The 18103-nt window shown below is 35.2% G+C and overlaps 1 protein-coding gene across 6 annotated transcripts in view; it reads left to right on the top strand.

Annotated features, from left to right (window-relative positions):
• Positions 1-18103, top strand: part of LOC115232642 (dynein intermediate chain 2, ciliary-like) — an 87059-nt gene that overhangs the window by 44977 nt on the left and 23979 nt on the right. For all 6 annotated transcript variants that reach the window (XM_036513594.1, XM_036513602.1, XM_036513626.1 and 3 more), the window contains 5 exons: positions 316-477; positions 5520-5764; positions 10376-10465; positions 12746-12833; positions 16602-16836. In XM_036513594.1, coding sequence (XP_036369487.1) covers positions 316-477; positions 5520-5764; positions 10376-10465; positions 12746-12833; positions 16602-16836 — 820 coding nt within the window. The remainder of the gene's footprint in view (positions 1-315; positions 478-5519; positions 5765-10375; positions 10466-12745; positions 12834-16601; positions 16837-18103) is intronic.

Genomic DNA, 18103 nt, shown 5'->3' with positions numbered 1-18103 from the left:
ACACACATACACATGTGTGTGAGCATGTGTATATACACAGACACACATGTGCACACATGTATGTACAAGCATGTATGCACACACAGGCATGCACGCTCTCACACACACACACAGAGTTTCAGACAACAGAATCCTCTCACAAGGCCTTGGTTGCTCTGGAGCTAGAGTAGAAGACACTTCCCCAATGTGTCATGCAAGGAAACTGAACCCCAAACCACATGGTAAAGAAGTGAACTTCTTAACCACACAGCCATACCAGTGTCTGTTCTACAAAGTTTTCTTTTTTTTTTTTTTTCTTGTTTTCACTAATTATAGATTTCAAATATTGGGAAGATGGTTCAGATGAATTCCGTGATCTTGAAGGAACTCTTTTACCATTATGGAAATTTTCTTTTGATAAAGCCAAGCACTTGACAGTAACTTCTCTTTGTTGGAATCCCAAATACAAAGACTTATTTGCTGTGTCTTTTGGATCATGTAAGTAATCTTGGAATTCTGTTCCACCATTTCAAATGCATTTTGGTAAATCCATGGTACCTTTGTTGTTTTTGTTTAGCTTCAACTCAGTTCTAACTAAACATTCCATCAGTGATCACTCCAGCTTGATTGAGGTGGAGGGACATAGTGTATCTAAGAGTACATTACTGAATGTGTCCTTCATTTTACAAAACAGTAGGTTTTATTGGAGTGAAATTTAGAAAAGGAGGGTAGTTGTATGGCTTATGAAATAACTCATACACACACACACACACACACACACAGAGGCACATGCAAATATACATATCTACACAAGTACAGCCTGATATTGCTTGTGAATGAGTATGGCTTTGCAGATGTACCATGCTTTCATTAATTCTTTTAGCTGCCAATGAGCAGATAAAGATAACTCCTTGGTTCCACTTACGTTTGATTCAGCAGCACATCCAAAATGTGACAAAATGGAGGGAAAGAGAGCTGTATCTGCACTTGGCTGGTACCCATTTACGGCTGAGTGGACTGGAGCAATGTAAAATGAAGTACCTTGCTGAAAGACACAATTCACTGCCCAATTCAGACTTTTTGATCATGAGTTGAACATCCTTATGACTAGAGCATGTCTTCCACCACACACACACACACATGCACACACACACACACATACACACACACGTGTGTGTATACATTGGTATAATACTTTGAGTATGTTGAAAGTCTCCTTAGCTCTGTTATTGTTATTGTTGTTGGTGCTATTATTGTAAAATGACTTATGTGTTTATACTTTTTTTTCTGACAATTTGATTGGTGGAAAGTAATGTACATCGTTTATCCAAAGAATTTAGAAAAATCCAACAGAAATTTATTATATTCCACCTGATGAAGTATCCAGGGTTGCCAATTTAGCATATTTTATGCTAGATCTAGCAATTTTTTCAGCATTTAGCAGAAAATTTTGAATCTAACATTTAGCAGCGAAAATAGCAGGTTTAAAATTTCATTTAGCATCTTTTTAGCATTTTTCTTTGATATGACATTTCCACAATAGTTATGCTATTTTCTTCTTTTTCCTCCTTATCTATTTTTGTTAATGTATCTTATAGCCAAATTTTAGTACTATCAGCTATTGTTGAATTTTTCTTTCACTTTTACGAAACTTCAAATGAAAGTTTATCAAATTATAAACTTTTCCAGCAACCCCACCTGGCTTGGATACAGAGTGGTGCTGGTGGGGGGAGAAGATAACTCATGTCAGCACCTAAACTCACTACACAATAATGTAAATGTGATGCAAAGAATGAAAGCATGGAAATTTGTCCTAACACTGCTTTATTCTGTAGTGATGAGTTTTTATCATGACAAGTTGACTGATTTACTTTCAGTTTGACTGTTTTAAAATAGGCCTGTGTTTTTCATGCTTGATTTGGATTATATATCTTGTATAGAAGTATGGGGGTGGTGGGGTCTCCCTCTCTATATTTCTATTTACTTTTTTTTTTTCAAAAATTGTAGTAATATTTGTGATTTTACCATTAGATATTAAATGTAAGATTGGAAGTGAAATATGATGTTCCCAGGTTTATATCAGAACACAGTTTTAGGGTTTCTGCAGATTTTAGTTTTCCATGTATAAGTTGGCCACCCTGCACCCTGAATCAGTATTGTTCACCTCAAAAATTTGTAAGCAGCAAACATAAGAATTGTTAATGATGAATGAAAGAATTGTTAGCGGCAAACTTATAAGTTGTGCTTTCAATCATGAATTCTTGTACAACTAGGTGGCTGTCAATAGAACTAGCAGTAAATAGAATTTTGAGCGAATGGTTTCAATTGCAAACTTACTTCCAAACTACAACTACAAAAGAAAAGTGCTTTACAGCACAAATGTCACATGAAATTTGTTTTCTTGCTTCCCACTACATTACAATGAGCAAAGAAAGAACAAAGTTGTACCAGCAAAAATTCTGAAAGGGATGGCTTAAGGTGCCAGCATTTACTAAGTGATTGTGTGAAGTACCTAGTGACCAATTTAAAGTACATTGTAGATATTGTAGATGTAATATGTTGGCAAAATATTTTTTTTGTAAGCCACTGTGAAGCAAAGAAACATAAGGCATCAACTCCACAGCAAATGATTCCTCTTACCAATTTTATTAAAACCAAAAATGATAAGACATCTATGCCTGAAGCAAATTTAGCAATGTTTATTTGTTGCCACTCATCATTTAATAGCTGTGATCACTTAATAGAGTTATGTAAGAATTATATGTCAGATAGTGATATTACATCCAAAGTGAAGTTGCATCATACAAAATGTGCAAATATTGTGAGAAATGTTCTACCTTCGTATTTTGATGGAGATTTGATTTCTGGTATAGGAAATAGAAAATTTAACCCATTATTAGATGAATCCAATGATATATCAATAAACATGTTGTCAGGAATTGTTATCATATATTATAGTGACACTCACAAAAAAAGTGATACATACATATCTCAGTATGGTATCTTTAGAAACATGCAATGCAATTTACTGGTTATAGGAACCGACAATGCTCAAGTAATGATAGGAGTCAACAATGGTGTTTTCCAGAAATTAAAAGAATTTCCATCATTACTTCTATTTAGATGTGTATGTCATTCTTTACAGTTGGCAGTATCCCACATTTGTGCTGAATGCTTACCCATAAATTTGGAATTTTTAGTGTCCGAAACCTATAAATGGTTCTTCAACAAGACAAAGTGCCTACAAACAACTTTACCTTGTTATCAATGATAAAGAGCCTTTGAAGATCGTGAATTCTTGTACAACTAGGTAGCTGTCAACAGAACCAGCGGAAAATAGAATTTTAAGCGAATGGCTTGAATTGCAAACTCACTTTCAAACTACAACTACAAAAGAAAAATGCTTTACAGCCCAAATGTCACATAAAATGTTTTGTGATTCTAGGGCTAAACTTCACCTTTTATTTTTGCATCCAATTTTAAAACATGTTCAGGAAGTGAATGAACTGTTTGAATCAAACACTGTTGACAAAACAAAACTACTTGAAGATCTTTCAAATTTGATCAAATATGTTGCTAATATGATAGTGTTGCCAACATGTAGAAGTGATCCTCTTGATTTGGATCCTTCTATTGAAAAATTTCTGGATCCTAAACCAAATTTAGGCTACAGGTTTGAGAGAAAGATAGCAGAAATGATTATCAAGAAGACTGTAACAGCCACTGAAGAAAATAATATTCGCAAAAGAGCACAACAACTTTTACTCTGCATTTATAAAAAGCTCAAGCAGGAAATATTAATACACTGAGGAATATGAAATGTTTTTCAGTAGAGAATATTTTGCAGCATTTCAAAGAGCCAATTTTACCTGTCTTTGAAACAATGCATTTAAATGAACAAAAAGTTTCTTCAATTGAAATTCAGTTTAATAACATTCATTTAGTTAAATGGACAAATACGTCGTATACTGAGGCATTCTGGCTGGAAGTCTTGGAATATAAAGATGCTACTGGAGGAAATCCTTTTAGAGATGTTGCAAATTTTGCCATTAATCTATTGACTTTGCTAAACTCAAATGCAGAAGTTGAACAGTTGTTCAGTAGTATGGGTGTAATCAAATCAAAATTGAAAAACAAAATGCATCTTCCTATGCTTAGATCAATACTGTCCATAAAATATGGCCTGAAAAGATATGGCTCATGTTGCAAAATCTTCGATATTCCAAAACACATAATTAACAAGATAGGGACTTTGAATGTATACTGAAGTCAAGACCTAGGCACTGTGGTTGAAAGTGATCAAATCAGTGAAATTCAAGAAATTATTTTTCAACGTTGAATATAATTAAAGAAAATGAATAAAAATGTAAATAAAAATTAAGCTTTTTGATATAATTAGTCTTTAGCATTTTTTCTACTGAAATTTAGCATAAAATGCTGATTTTAAGTTGGCAACACTGGTATTTCAATATATACTTAGCCACCAAAAGCTGGTGTGCAATGCAGAAATGTATGTTGTGATTTACTATTAAAGCCTGATATCCTCCATCTTCATGTTATATTATTTTCACACACACACACACACACACACACACACAACACACACACACACACACACACACACACACACACACACTCACACACACACACACACACACACACGCATACGAGGTGTAGTCAAAAAATATCCAATCTTTGGCCAAAAAGCAAGTAATATTAACAAACTCACCATTTTGATTTAATCTCCTTCAAAATATTTACCTTCGGAGTCTACACACTTCCTGTTACTTCTGGAAACATTTCTGGAAATCACTTTTTGGGACACTGCAGAACTGTGCCATCAAATTTTGCTTAATGTCCTCTGTTGACTCAAATCTTCTTCCTTTGAGTATTTTTTTGAGCTTTGGGAATAGCCAAAAGTCACACAGAGCCAAGTCTAGGGAGTAGGAAGCCTGACAAACAAGTGGTTTGTTTTGCTTGATGGGGAATGCTTGAATGATGTGGGTGGAATGAGCAAGTGCATTGTTATGGTGGTGCTGCCAATTCTTTGTAGCCCACAGGTTGGGTTGTTTTCACCACACAGCTTCATGAAGGTGACAAAGAACCTTTGCAATCATTTCGTCATTTCTGCTAATCGATGGTCTTCCACAATGTGGCTCATTGTCCACCAGTTTTATCATTTCTTTATTTGTATTTTCCCCATAGCATCATCTTGAAAGGCCTTCTGAATCTTCTTGATAGTTTGAGCTTGTTTATCATCAAGTTTTTGGCAGGATTTGATATAGTATTTTTGCTCAATGTGCTTGGTCATCTTGACTCAAAAGGAAAAATTGCACAGCACACTTTTCAGTGTGGGTGAATGGCACAACCTGCAGACACGAAAATTTTTCCGCATGCTCAGGAAAGATGTGGCCACCTAATATCCATGTGGATTTGCTCATGCATTATTATTTTATGCAAAAAAAAATCACGGTTGGATACTTTTTGACTACATCTCATATATGTATTAAGTTATTTATTTTCTTGATTTTCAATTCCAGATGACTTTGGAAATCAATATAATGGAATGATATTGCTTTACTCATTGAAGAATCCATCTTATCCCAAATACTATACTTCAACTGATTGTGGTGTAATGTGTCTTGACATCCACCCTGTCTACTGTTACATGCTTTGTGCTGGATTATATGATGGCAGTGTGGCAGTCTATAATTTTTGCAACAGAGAACCATTACTCCAGAGATGTACGGCAAAGAATGGGAAGCATCTCGGTCCAGTGTGGGAGGTGAGGCGTTTCAGTCTTAATATTTCTTCATGTGTGAAGGCAGTAGGCTGGCAGAATAGTTAGCACCCTGGGTAAAATGCTTAGTGGCATTTCGTCTGTCTGTATGTTCTGAGTTCAAATTTTGCTGAAGTTGACTTTGCCATTCATCCTTTTGGGATAAAATAAATTCCTGTTGAATACTGAGTTGATGTAATCAGCTTACCCCTCCACTGAAATTGCTGGTCTTGTGCCAAAATGTGAAACCAATATTTTTTTATGAGTGAAAATGGTGTGCTGGCAGAATTGTTAATACACTGGGCAAAATGCTTAGCAGAATTTTGTGTCTTAATGCTCCGAGTTCAAATTCCATTGCGGTTGACTTTGTCTTTCAGGATCGATAAAGTAAGTACCAGTTGAACATTGGAGTCAATGCATGTAATCAACTTACCTCTTTCTCAGAAATTATTGGCCTTGTGCCAAAATTTGAAATAAATATTTGTTTATGCTTCTTATTTCTAATCCCACCAAATTTAATTTTACATTTCATACCTTCAATGACCATAAGTACAAATCAGAATCTTGGTTGATCTTAATTGATAATATCCATCTCAAATTCAAAGATTTGAGCCTATGTTAGAGATCAATATTTCTTTATGCTAATTTGTCAATGAATTGATTACTCTCTATCTCTTACATTTAGAGTTCTTTACTAATAGGCAGAGAACTATCTAGATTGCTAAGTTAAGGTTTCTAATTTACACATCTGAAGTTGTGATGTTATCTTGATGCAGTGGCTTGTAAGGCTTGCTTTCTTCTTGATCAGCATCATTGCCATCATTGTCATTGTCATCATCATCATCATCATCATCATTTCAACTTTCAGACAGAATTCATTGAGACAGATTTACTATAAACGGATGTCCTTACAGCTATCAACTCTCACCTGTTTCCAAGTAAGGTTGTATTTATCTATGTCCAAATATGTTCTGCACAGAAAACTGGAAAGGAACAACATTGTTTGTATAATGGTGATGCCTGTTTAGAACTATCAATAAGACATGGATACATACAAATACAGACACAGACAAAGGCGCGCACACACACACACACACACACTCACATTAAATATATTAATATATTAATATAACCACCCTACTGGGCAGTTGCTGTTAGGAAAGACATCCAGCTGTAGAAACTGTGCCAAAACAGACACAGAAGTTTGGTGCAGGCTCCTGCCTGGCTGGCACTGGTCGGACCATCCAGCATAGAAGGTGGACATTAAATAACAATGATGATGATGATGATAATGATGATGATATACAAAACAATGCACAAAAAATTATTTCATGTTCTCTAGAAGTTTAAAAATTATATATACATATATAATTATGTGTGTGTGTGTGTGTGTGTGTGGAGAGATAGTGAGAGAAAGGCAGGGAGGAAGAGAGACTACAGAGTTACTGGACCTAATGACAGCTACAAGAGTGAGAGCTTTTGATAGTGTGAATCATACATTGATATTGAATCTATTCTTCAGCACATAGATTGAAATTAAACAGATTTAAACAAGGAAGAAAGGAAAGGGGAGGGAACAACAAATCATAGTAAGTACTTTTGTTTTAGATCTGTTTGTGTCACTTTTTTTCTGGACCATTTTTTGGCAGATTCCTCAGACAAGATCTTTTGAGATACACTTCTTCCATGTTTTTCTTTTATTTCCTATTTTTACACTGAAACTTTATCTATATTCAGAAAGTTTTTGGAAAAAGAACATATGCAAAACTATTTCCAAAGCCATTAAATTTATACATTTATTCTTGGCAGTGTGTGTGTGTGTGTGAATTTTGTTGTTTGTTTATTTGTTGCAAATTTGCAAATCTATATTATCACTGTCATTTGTCACAAAGTTATTTTTCTTGTCTCTATGCATGGCTGTGTGGTAAAAAGCCTGCTTATCAGCCACATGGTTCTAGGTTCAGTCCCACTGTGTGAAACTTTGGGCAAATATCCTCTACTAACGCCTTGGGCCAACCAAAGCCTTGTGAGTTCATTTGGTTGGCAGAAACTGAAAGAAGCTGGTGAGCTAGCAGAAACATTAGCACGCCGGGTGAAATGCTTAGCAGTATTTCATCTGCTGTTATGTTCTAAGTTCAAATTTCGTGGAGGTTGGCTTTGTCTTTCATCCTTTCGGGGTCGATAAATTAAGTACCAGTTATGCACTGGGGTCGATGTAATTGACTTAATCCCTTTGTCTGTCCTTGTTTGTCCCCTCTAAGTTTAGCCCCTTGTGGGCAATAAAGAAATAGGAAAGTGAAAGAAGCCCATAATATAAGTGTGTGTATCTTTGTGTCTATGTTTATCCCCCACTCACTGCTTGACAACTGGTGTTGGTGTGTTTATGTCCCTGTAACTTACTAGTTCAGCAAAAAAGACCAATAAAACCAGGCTTAAAATAAAAAATAAGTACTGAGGCTGAATCATTCGACTAAAATTTCTTGAGGATGGTGTCTCAGCATGGCCACTGTCTAATCACTGAAACAAACAAAAGTTAAAAGATGTCTCTATGGTTATACAATGTTTTAAATCTTGTTTGCTTTTCTTATTTTAAATCTGTGTTAACATTTTGTGTTTTACAAATATTTGGCTGGGAAGTGCATTTGTTTATGTTGATGTTACCATCACTATGGTGAGTACCTCTTTCTACTGCAAAAAGCCATGTTGAATTCCATGGCTCATTAGGCATCATCATCATCATCCTTTAACATCCATCTTCTATACTGGCATTTATTGGACAGTTTGACAGGATCCAGCAAGCCACAGAACTGCTCTGAATAGCAATGTCAGCTTTGGCATGGTTTCTATGGCTTGATGCTCTTCCTAATGCCAACCACTTTAAAGAGTGTACTGGGTTCCTTTTTTTATGCTATTGGCACTAGTGAGATCACTGAGCAATTTGCAGGGCAGGAAAAGAAAAGAAAAAGCCCCCACTTACCAATGACTGAGTAGGAAATATATTTCGGAGAGGGGGTGGTGGCTGTATGTTAGGTACTGAGAGGCTAAAATATAATAGAGGGACAAGCACAGGTTTTTTGCTATAGCAAATATAGATGACCATCTTGCATTATATATAGGTCAGTGGGAAGAAGGTAAACACAGTGGTGGCAAGGTGCTAGATCGAACTCTTAAGGTACGAGAAGGTGAGTATAAGGGAGAATATAGGAAATCAATTAGGAGCAGAAGGAGAGGATGAGTAATTTCATAAGTGTGTGTAAATACACCAGTATTGGAATTGTACAGGCAAGTTAATATAGTGAGAAAATAACTATTATAAATGACTAATATTAGTTTCTTTCACATAAAAAAAGGAACAAATGAAAAAAAATAGGTAGTTAAATTGATGATGAGAATAAAAACTAATTAAACTTTATACTGCTACAGGAACTTGTTTCAATGTATGTTACTTGATGATTATTCAATGTCTGAAAGTTGTCCTCTAGAAAGGAGCAGCCTTGGTAATCTGATGGTATATATAATCTTCAATATACAAATGATGTGTGATTATTTATAAAAGAGCTCAATATAACAGAAATGGTTTATTATAAGATAATATCAAAAAAATATTGCATGCTATATCAATAAATCTATTTCAGTCTTGGACTTGAAACAAGTTAGATGTTTATATGGTTCTTTTTATCCTTTCTATTGGCAAATTATTTCCATTAGTTATTGAAAATAAGATTTCATGTATTTTGTTCTTTTATTGCATATATATTGTGAATATTTTGAAGCTGTTAATTTATTTGGTTTCCTTTTCATATTTTTTTTTATATCACAAGGGTTTTTTTTTTTCTTTTTATAACGTAATGATACATAACCTTTGAACAGCTACTAACCCATTTCAGAGCTCAAACATAATCTCTGCTATCTATACTGCACATACATCATCTAGTGCAGTTTACCCACAAAAATTACTGGGGTTAAATAAGTTAGATCATGAGTAAAAATAAATATAATTGTCTTGGCTCCTCAGCTTTTGGTTCCTTACTTTGGAACCAAGAGTAGTCAGGTACATAAGGAATAGAGATGGATTATGGGTAAACAGCCTAATATCACTACCTAAATGATCATGATAATAATGACACCCTCAAAACACATGCATAGACTTATATGTTTTCAACATCAAAATAAAAATGACTTGAAAGATAGGCAAAACTTCTTTCACCAGTATTCTACAACCTTAGCTTCCATCTGTATCTTTTACTGTTCCTACCAACAAATAACATTTTTGCTATTCCTATCTACACCCACTTGTTTTTAGGTGATTGGGATACCAACCTTCAATAAAGTGCTGAAATTATCTGCTAGAAATAGATAAATTTTTGCCTGTTTAATATGCCCCAACCCAACAACCTTAAAAAGAGATGATATATTGGACAATATAGTCTTAGATTTGCAAAATGACAGGATATTCATGCAAGAATGGTCATAAGTCAATTTTATATGAATAAATTTGAAGTTAAACAACAACTCTTTGGGGTTTACATTTACAATCGACATAGCTGATATAGTAATTGATCTCATCTTCAGATAATATGTTGATTTTTTTAAATCTAATTTTCTTTCGTTACCTAGGTAAGATGGCAGAAAGACAATTTGGAAGGCAATGCACTGTTTTACTCCATTTCTTCTGATGGCAGAATAGTTGAATGGATTATTGTCAAAGTAAATATTTGTTTCTATTTCTTATTGGTTTTAATGAGGCATCTTGCCTGATTATAGGATTACAGAATGTGCTTTAAACATTACTATGAATAGGCAAAACAAAAAGCAATCAGGGGTAGTAAGGTGTGGGTGGTGGAAGTACAGGTACATTCAATATGTACAGAGTGAATTCTATCATGGTTCAAGGAGTAGAGGAAATGGTTTAAAAGACAAGGGGATATAGAGTAAGTACTGTGGGTTCATCTCTGATGAACCGTATGTATACACACTTACACACACACACATATGTATGTGTATATGTACATGTGTATGTATTTATGTATGTATGTATATATGTATATATGTATGTATGTATGCATGTATGTATATATGTATGTATGTATGTATGTATGTATGCATGTATGTATATATGTATGTATGTATGTATATATGTATGTATGTATGCATGCATTTATGTATGTGTGTATGTATATGTATATGTGTATGCATGTATGTATGTATGTGTGTGTATGTATATGATTGGTTATTTAGTGTAAAATAACAATAAATACTTAATGATGAAAGGACTCAATACTGATAGTAGAGTCAAAGTTATATATATATATGTTGAATGAGACTTCAAAATTCACCCCTTTAAGCTTATTAAAATACACAGAAATATTATATACATTCAAATATTCAGGGTGTTTGGGCTAAATTTGACATTTTCATGACTTCTTTTTTCATGAACAGCTTGTTATGTTGGTGAACAGTCAACAACATTGGAGAGTATAGAGATTAAAGTTCTAGTTGATAAAAAGTTAGCTAACATAGAGGACTAGAAACCATCTGAAAATTAGAAAAGAGTTACCTGTGTTGTGATGATTCATGTCCAGTATCAAAATGCAGACATTATGATTGTTACTCAAGACTCTGTGAACAGAGTAAAAGTTGTAAGATGTGACATAGACAGCTGCAACAGAGACCATGAAGCCAAGGCCAGCAGGAAGGGACACAGCAGGTGTTCTGACTGCATTTGTAAACCAGAATCCATCCCCACATCTTTGAACAGAGCTTTAGACTAATTTCAGATGGGTAAGTGAAGCTGCTGGAAACTCTCCAATCCTTGACTGAAGAGGATTGCTGTTGAAAGGCTATATGTGTGGCCGCAGGATCCAGCTTCTTGCCATATCGCTAGAGAAAGTCAGAAGTGGTTGTCAGAGAATTTCTGTGACTTCACCAGCCCCAATTTCTAGCCCCCTAATTCCCCCAATTGTAATCCCATGGATTACTATATGTGGGGTATAGTTGAGAAAGATACCAACTGCTCTGCTTGCAATACCAAGGCCAAGCTAGTGGCCATGATCAAGGAAGTGTTCAAAGATCTTCCTAAGGACACAGTGAGGAATGCATGTGCCAGGTCCCAGAGCTATGTTGAGGCTATGGTGGAAGCTGAGGGTGGTGTCTCCCAATTTTTGAACGAGATATTGTGTTTTACTTCATTTTTGTATTGGGTTTGCAAGTTTCTTTGTGTGAATTCATGTGTTGAAACCAATTTTATTGTCTAGCAAGAGTCATTACACCATTATTAATAACACATGCACTGATTCAATTCCAGTTCTTTTATATTAACCAATTGGTTAAATATCCATCCAACTAACTAATTGATCATTTGTTTAATGTAACACACTAAGAGAGGAGTCGTTGAAAATGTTACAAGCGACATCAAAAGGACTTTGATGAAAAACAAAAACAAAACATATTGGGTTTTCTTATCCTTTTATGCAAACTGTCAAATTTAGCTCCTGAACACCCTGTATGGCAGTGCAGTTACCTTTAGATATTGGTGACTGTAATAGTCTGTTGTGTAACATCTATTAAATATTGTCAAAATAATCAGAGCATGATCTGCTTTTTCTTATATTTTTACTTAATGCATTTAACCCAATGTTTACTCTTTTGGTCAAGCCTTTTACTACAGAAATCAGATACATCCATTTAAAATTTCATTATCCTTAACTGCAGAAAGCAGTTTTACATACCAATGTAACTTTTGTTGAAGAAAGTCATATTTGAAACTGTCTTTTGTTGAGATATGTCAAGATTTTTGAGGCAGTATAATTTCAGAAAATACCAATTTTACTTTTTGGTATACATTTTATATCATTATTGGAATAACACAAAATTTAATTTCTCAGTTGAAGGGTTAATAAAACGTCACATATTTTCTCCTGTTCTATATCAAAATAAGAGAAGTTATAGCTTGTTTCATTGCTGATTAAATTTTATTTTCATTTTTAGAATGAATTGCTTCCTCAAGAAATAATAAAAATGCCATTACCTGATGGACCAGCTGAAGGTCCAGATGGAACTAAACTTATCTTATATGGTATGTCAGCTGTATTGTTCTCTTTACTGATATAACTTAATGATTATTGGCATTCTGAAAATTGGTCTCACTGGCTGAAAATGAAAATAATTTTTCTAAATTTATTTTAACTGTGGCATGTATATGTGGTTTGTGCATGCATGAGTATGCGCATGCATGCACACACACACACACACACACACACACACACACACACACACACACACAACACACACACACACTCATACATCCACTGTCTGAAACTCTCTGCCCTTGAGTCAATCTGTAGCTTCTGCTGTTTATTAATCAAAACTAACATGTGTGTCTGTGTGTGTGTGAAGACACATAGCTTAATGGTTAGGGTGTTGCACTTATGATTGTAAGATTGTGATTTCAATTCCTGGATCAGGTCATGCATTGAATTCTTGAGCAAAACTCTTCATTTCACATTGCTCAAGTCCACTCAGCTTGCAAAAATGAGTAATACTACAAAGGATCAGCGTCCCATCCTGTAGTGAATATATATGCCACAGAAGCTGGAAAGCTGGTCTTATGAGGCTATTGTTTGAGAAGGATCTTTGACTCTTTTTTTGTAAATATATATATGTGTATATATATATGTGTGTGTATATATGGCTCAGTGGTTAGGGCAGCGGACTTGTGGTTGTAGGATCGCGGTTTCGATTCCCAGACCGGGCGTTGTGAGTGTTTATTGAGCGAAAACACCTAAAGCTCCACGAGACTCCAGCAGGGGATGGTGGCAATCCCTGCTGTACTCTTTTGCCACAACTTTCTCTCACCCTTTCTTCTGTTGGCCTGCTCGCTTAGCCAGCGGGGTGGCGTCATTTGAAGGCTAAAACAATGCGAAGCGCATTGTGACCAGCGATGTGTAGCAACATCTGATAGCCTGGTCGGTTACGTGATATATATATATATATACTTATTATATATTATTTATTCATTTTCGTACTTTCTGTGATCTAGTTATATGTTTTAAAATATATTTTATCTTTTATTTATGATTTGGTTTATGCCTTTCATTGTTTGAATTGCATAATAGTGGTTTTTCTCTAATTTATATATATCATATATTTATATTGTGAAATTTATTTAATACTTAATTGAATTTTTCCCTGTAAGTTTGGAGTTATACTCCCTAATATATATATATATATATATATATAATATATATATATATATATATATATATAAATATATATATATATATGGCCATTGCCAGTGCCGCCCCGAGGGGCCTCCGTGCTGGTGGAACGTAAAAAACACCATCCGATCATGGCCGTTGCCAGCTCGCCTGGCCTCCGTGCCAGTGGCACGTAAAAAGCACCATCCAACCATGGCCGTTTGCCAGCCCCGTCTGGCACCTGTGCCGGTGGCACGTAAAATCACCCACTACACTCACGGAGTGGTTGGCATTAGGAAGGGCATCCAGCCGTAGAAACACTGCCAGATTTGACTGGGCCTGATGAAGCCTTCTGGCTTCCCAGACCCCAGTTGAACCGTCCAACCCATGCTAGCATGGAAAGCGGATGCTAAATGATGATGATGATGATGATATTTATATATGAGTGTGTGTGTGTGTGTGTGTGTGCGTATCACACACATACTAACTTCTTTATTTATTATGCTCATCATATTCATTTCCCCCTCTCATCTAGGAGAAAATATCTAAATTATAAGTAGTAAGTTTCCTTTGTAAACAATAGCAAAAATATAAAGTAATATTGATATATGGTAATAAATGGAACACATGTTCCATTTATGGACACATGTTGCTAGGCATTACTAAACACCCATTGACACAGAAATCATATTTAAATGCTAGCTGTGAAATAAGATACAGTTTTTATGACAACATCATATTTCTTTTAAAGTGTGAGTAAAATACTAAATAGGTTAGGTTTATATATCCAGAAATGATGTGTAATACATATATATATACATACATACACACATGCACATGCATGCTCACACATGCATGCACATACACACACACACACACACACACACACACACACATGTACATATCCCTCTATCCCTCCATCCATCAATATTTGCCAACTATTCCTAGGAGGGTTGTAGAGGTAGAGTCCTCAGGCACCTCCTCCATAGGGTTCTATCAGAAGCAACTGCAATTATACTTTCTTGTGGAATTCTCAAGTATGACCATCTGAGATTATGGATATTATCCAATCTTCTCATTCTTGGTCTAACCTTAAGACTCCCACTGGTTGACTCAGCTTAAAGAATGTGTCTTGTGATTTTTTTCTTATAACATTCTAATCACATGTCCATAGCATATACACGTGTCTATTACATATTATGATGTGTCTTAGGCAATGTATTCATGTACACTGATTAAAAGAGCAAGCGATTTTACCTTTTACCTTTTACTCATTTCAGTCATTAGATTGCAGCCATACTGGAGTACCACCTTGAAGAATCAGCTTCAATACTTATTTTTTCTTTAAGCCTAGTACTTATTCTATTGGCCTCTTTGTTGAACTGTTAAGTTATGGGGAATTAAACACACTATCACCAGTTGTCAAGCAGTGGTTGGAAACACTGAGACTCAAATACACACACACAACAGGTTTCTTTCAGTGTCAGTCTACCAAATCCTCTCACAAGGCTTTGGTCAGCCCAAGGCTGTAGTCGAAGACACTTGCCTAAGGTGCAGTGCAGTGGAATTGAACCCAGAACCATGTGGTTGAGAAGCAAACCCTTTTAATATTTTTTTTTTAAATTCAGAGTTGGAATAGTTAATATAATTAACTCTTGTAATTGACTGATATTATTTTATGTCTTCTACACTGAAATGATGAAAGATAAAGTTGACTTTGATTGGTTTTGAAGAATAATGATAATGTCTTAAACAAAGAAAGAAGAAAGATAATGTTTTAAACAAAGAAAGAAGAAAGAATATGATGATGCAGTATGAGATATTCCTATAAAGACAAGATGGTTGTGGCTAGGAATCTTTTGAACATAGGATGGCTTCATTAGGCATGATTCAAAGCTAAACAGCATCATCATCAACAACAACAACAACAACAACAGCAACAACAACAACAGCAACAACAACATCAACAACAACACTAGTAAGAATGTCCTTCCTCTAAATAATAATGGTTGGCATTTTTTGTCGTTGGTTAAAGTTATTTCAGAGATAGTGATTTAATCATCTCTACTGTGTCTGAGCTGCTTCCAAGAGCCTAGCCCCAAGTACACTTACCGCCTCTCTACTCATGGATATAAAGGAAAAAGGAAGCACTCTGTCGGTTACGACGACAAGGGTTCCGGTTGATCCGAATCAACGGAACAGCCTGCTCGTGAAATTAACGTGTAAGTGGCTGAGCACTCCACAGACATGTGTACCCTTAACGTAGTTCTCGGGGATATTCAGTGTGACACAGAGAGTAACAAGGCCGGCCCTTTGAAATACAGGTACAACAGAAACAGGAAGTAAGAGTGAGAGAAAGTTGTGGTGAAAGAGTACAGCAGGGATCACCACCATCCCCTGCCGGAGCCTCGTGGAGCTTTAGGTGTTTTCGCTCAATAAACACTCACAAACAGATGGATATATTGCAAAGGAAAGACAACTCTATATGTTCACGCCATCCATGGAGTCACAAGAGATGCTGGATATTGGTCAAGTATAACTGTACATCCAGATTTTCTGTGAGGATTTACTCCTTTAGCCTTTTTTTTTCTTTAAGTGCTCAATAAATTACCTCAACCATAAAGTGTTCATAAATTTCTCATTTTTAGGTTGTGGTACAACATTTGACTTCCATCGTGAAATCAACTACCTCTACATAGTTGGTACTGAAGAAGGCCATGTCCATTCTTGTTCTAAGGCTTATTCCACTGAAGTGATGAGCACAATTAAAGCTCACCATATGTCTGTATATAAGATTGCTTGGAATAAGTATCATCCAAAGATATTCATCACCTGCAGTGCGGATTGGACTGTGAAAATCTGGGAACATGGTTTGCAAACCAAGTATGTATTCTGTTCTGATTAAGATGTATTTTATTGGCATCCTTAACTGCATAAGTTTTATTAATTTTTTATTTATTTCAGTTAATTCGAAGATATTTAAACTGAAAAAATGAAAAGTTATGTTGTCCTATGTTTTCATTTTGCAATATTTGAAAGATATATCAAAATATAAGTGCATGCACACACACACACACACACACACACACACACACACACACATACACACACAGATATACATACATATATACTTACATACAAATAGCCATACACATATAAATATATATATATATGTCTATGTATGTCATCATCATCATCATCATCGTTTAACGTCCATTCTCCATGCTAGCATGGGTTGGACGGTTCGACCGGGAATCTGGGAAGCCAGAAGGCTGCACCAGGCTCCAGTCTGATCTGGCAGTGTTTCTACAGCTGGATGCCTTTCCTAATTCCAACCACTCTGTGAGTGTAGTGGGTGCTTTTTATGTGCCACCGGCACGGAAGCCAGTTGAGGTGATGCTGGCATCGGCCACAAATATATATATACATAAATATATATATATATATATATATATATATATATATATATATATATATATATATATATATATATATATAAACAGGGTGCATAAGGTATTTGAGGATATACCTCTTTTGGGTCACTACTGCATTTTTTGCTCACTCTGTATAATCTTTGTTTCAGAAAATAATAATGGCAAATGCTCAGCTTACTCAAGAAATGAAGAGGCATGCTGTTATTGTGGTTATAAAGGAGCATAGTGATTTAGAAATATCTCGATTTTTAAAAGTTACTAGATCTTTCATCTACAAGGTTTGTAAGGAGTTAGAGACTGAAGATGGAAACGTATCACCAGTATCAAAGCATAAAAAACATTCTAAATGATCTGAAATCATCAGAACACTTGATTTTATCAAGAAAGTTCAACAGATCATTGATTACAATCCCAGAAAGTCCCTGAGGTTAATTGCAAAAGATACCCATGTGTCAGAAGGAACAATCAGAAATGTTGTCCACAAAGACAGCAGATATAGGTCATAAAACTTATATGTTGAGGAAAGGTCAATTTGTCAGAAAAAGCAAAAGAAAATCACTACATCAGATCTAAAAGTCTCTTAAACAAACTGAAAAATGCAGCAGAAGAAGATTTGATGTGGTTTTTCTCAAACGAGAAAAATTTTGACCAAAATCAAAAAGTTAACAGAAGAAATGACAGATGGATATGTGTAGAACCTTCTGAAGTTTCAAGTG

The sequence above is a fragment of the Octopus sinensis genome, linkage group LG2, assembly GCF_006345805.1.
Source record: "Octopus sinensis linkage group LG2, ASM634580v1, whole genome shotgun sequence".
NCBI lineage: Eukaryota > Metazoa > Mollusca > Cephalopoda > Octopoda > Octopodidae > Octopus > Octopus sinensis.
Note: the sequence above shows the minus strand (reverse complement) of the source record. Positions and strands in the feature narration are given on the sequence as shown.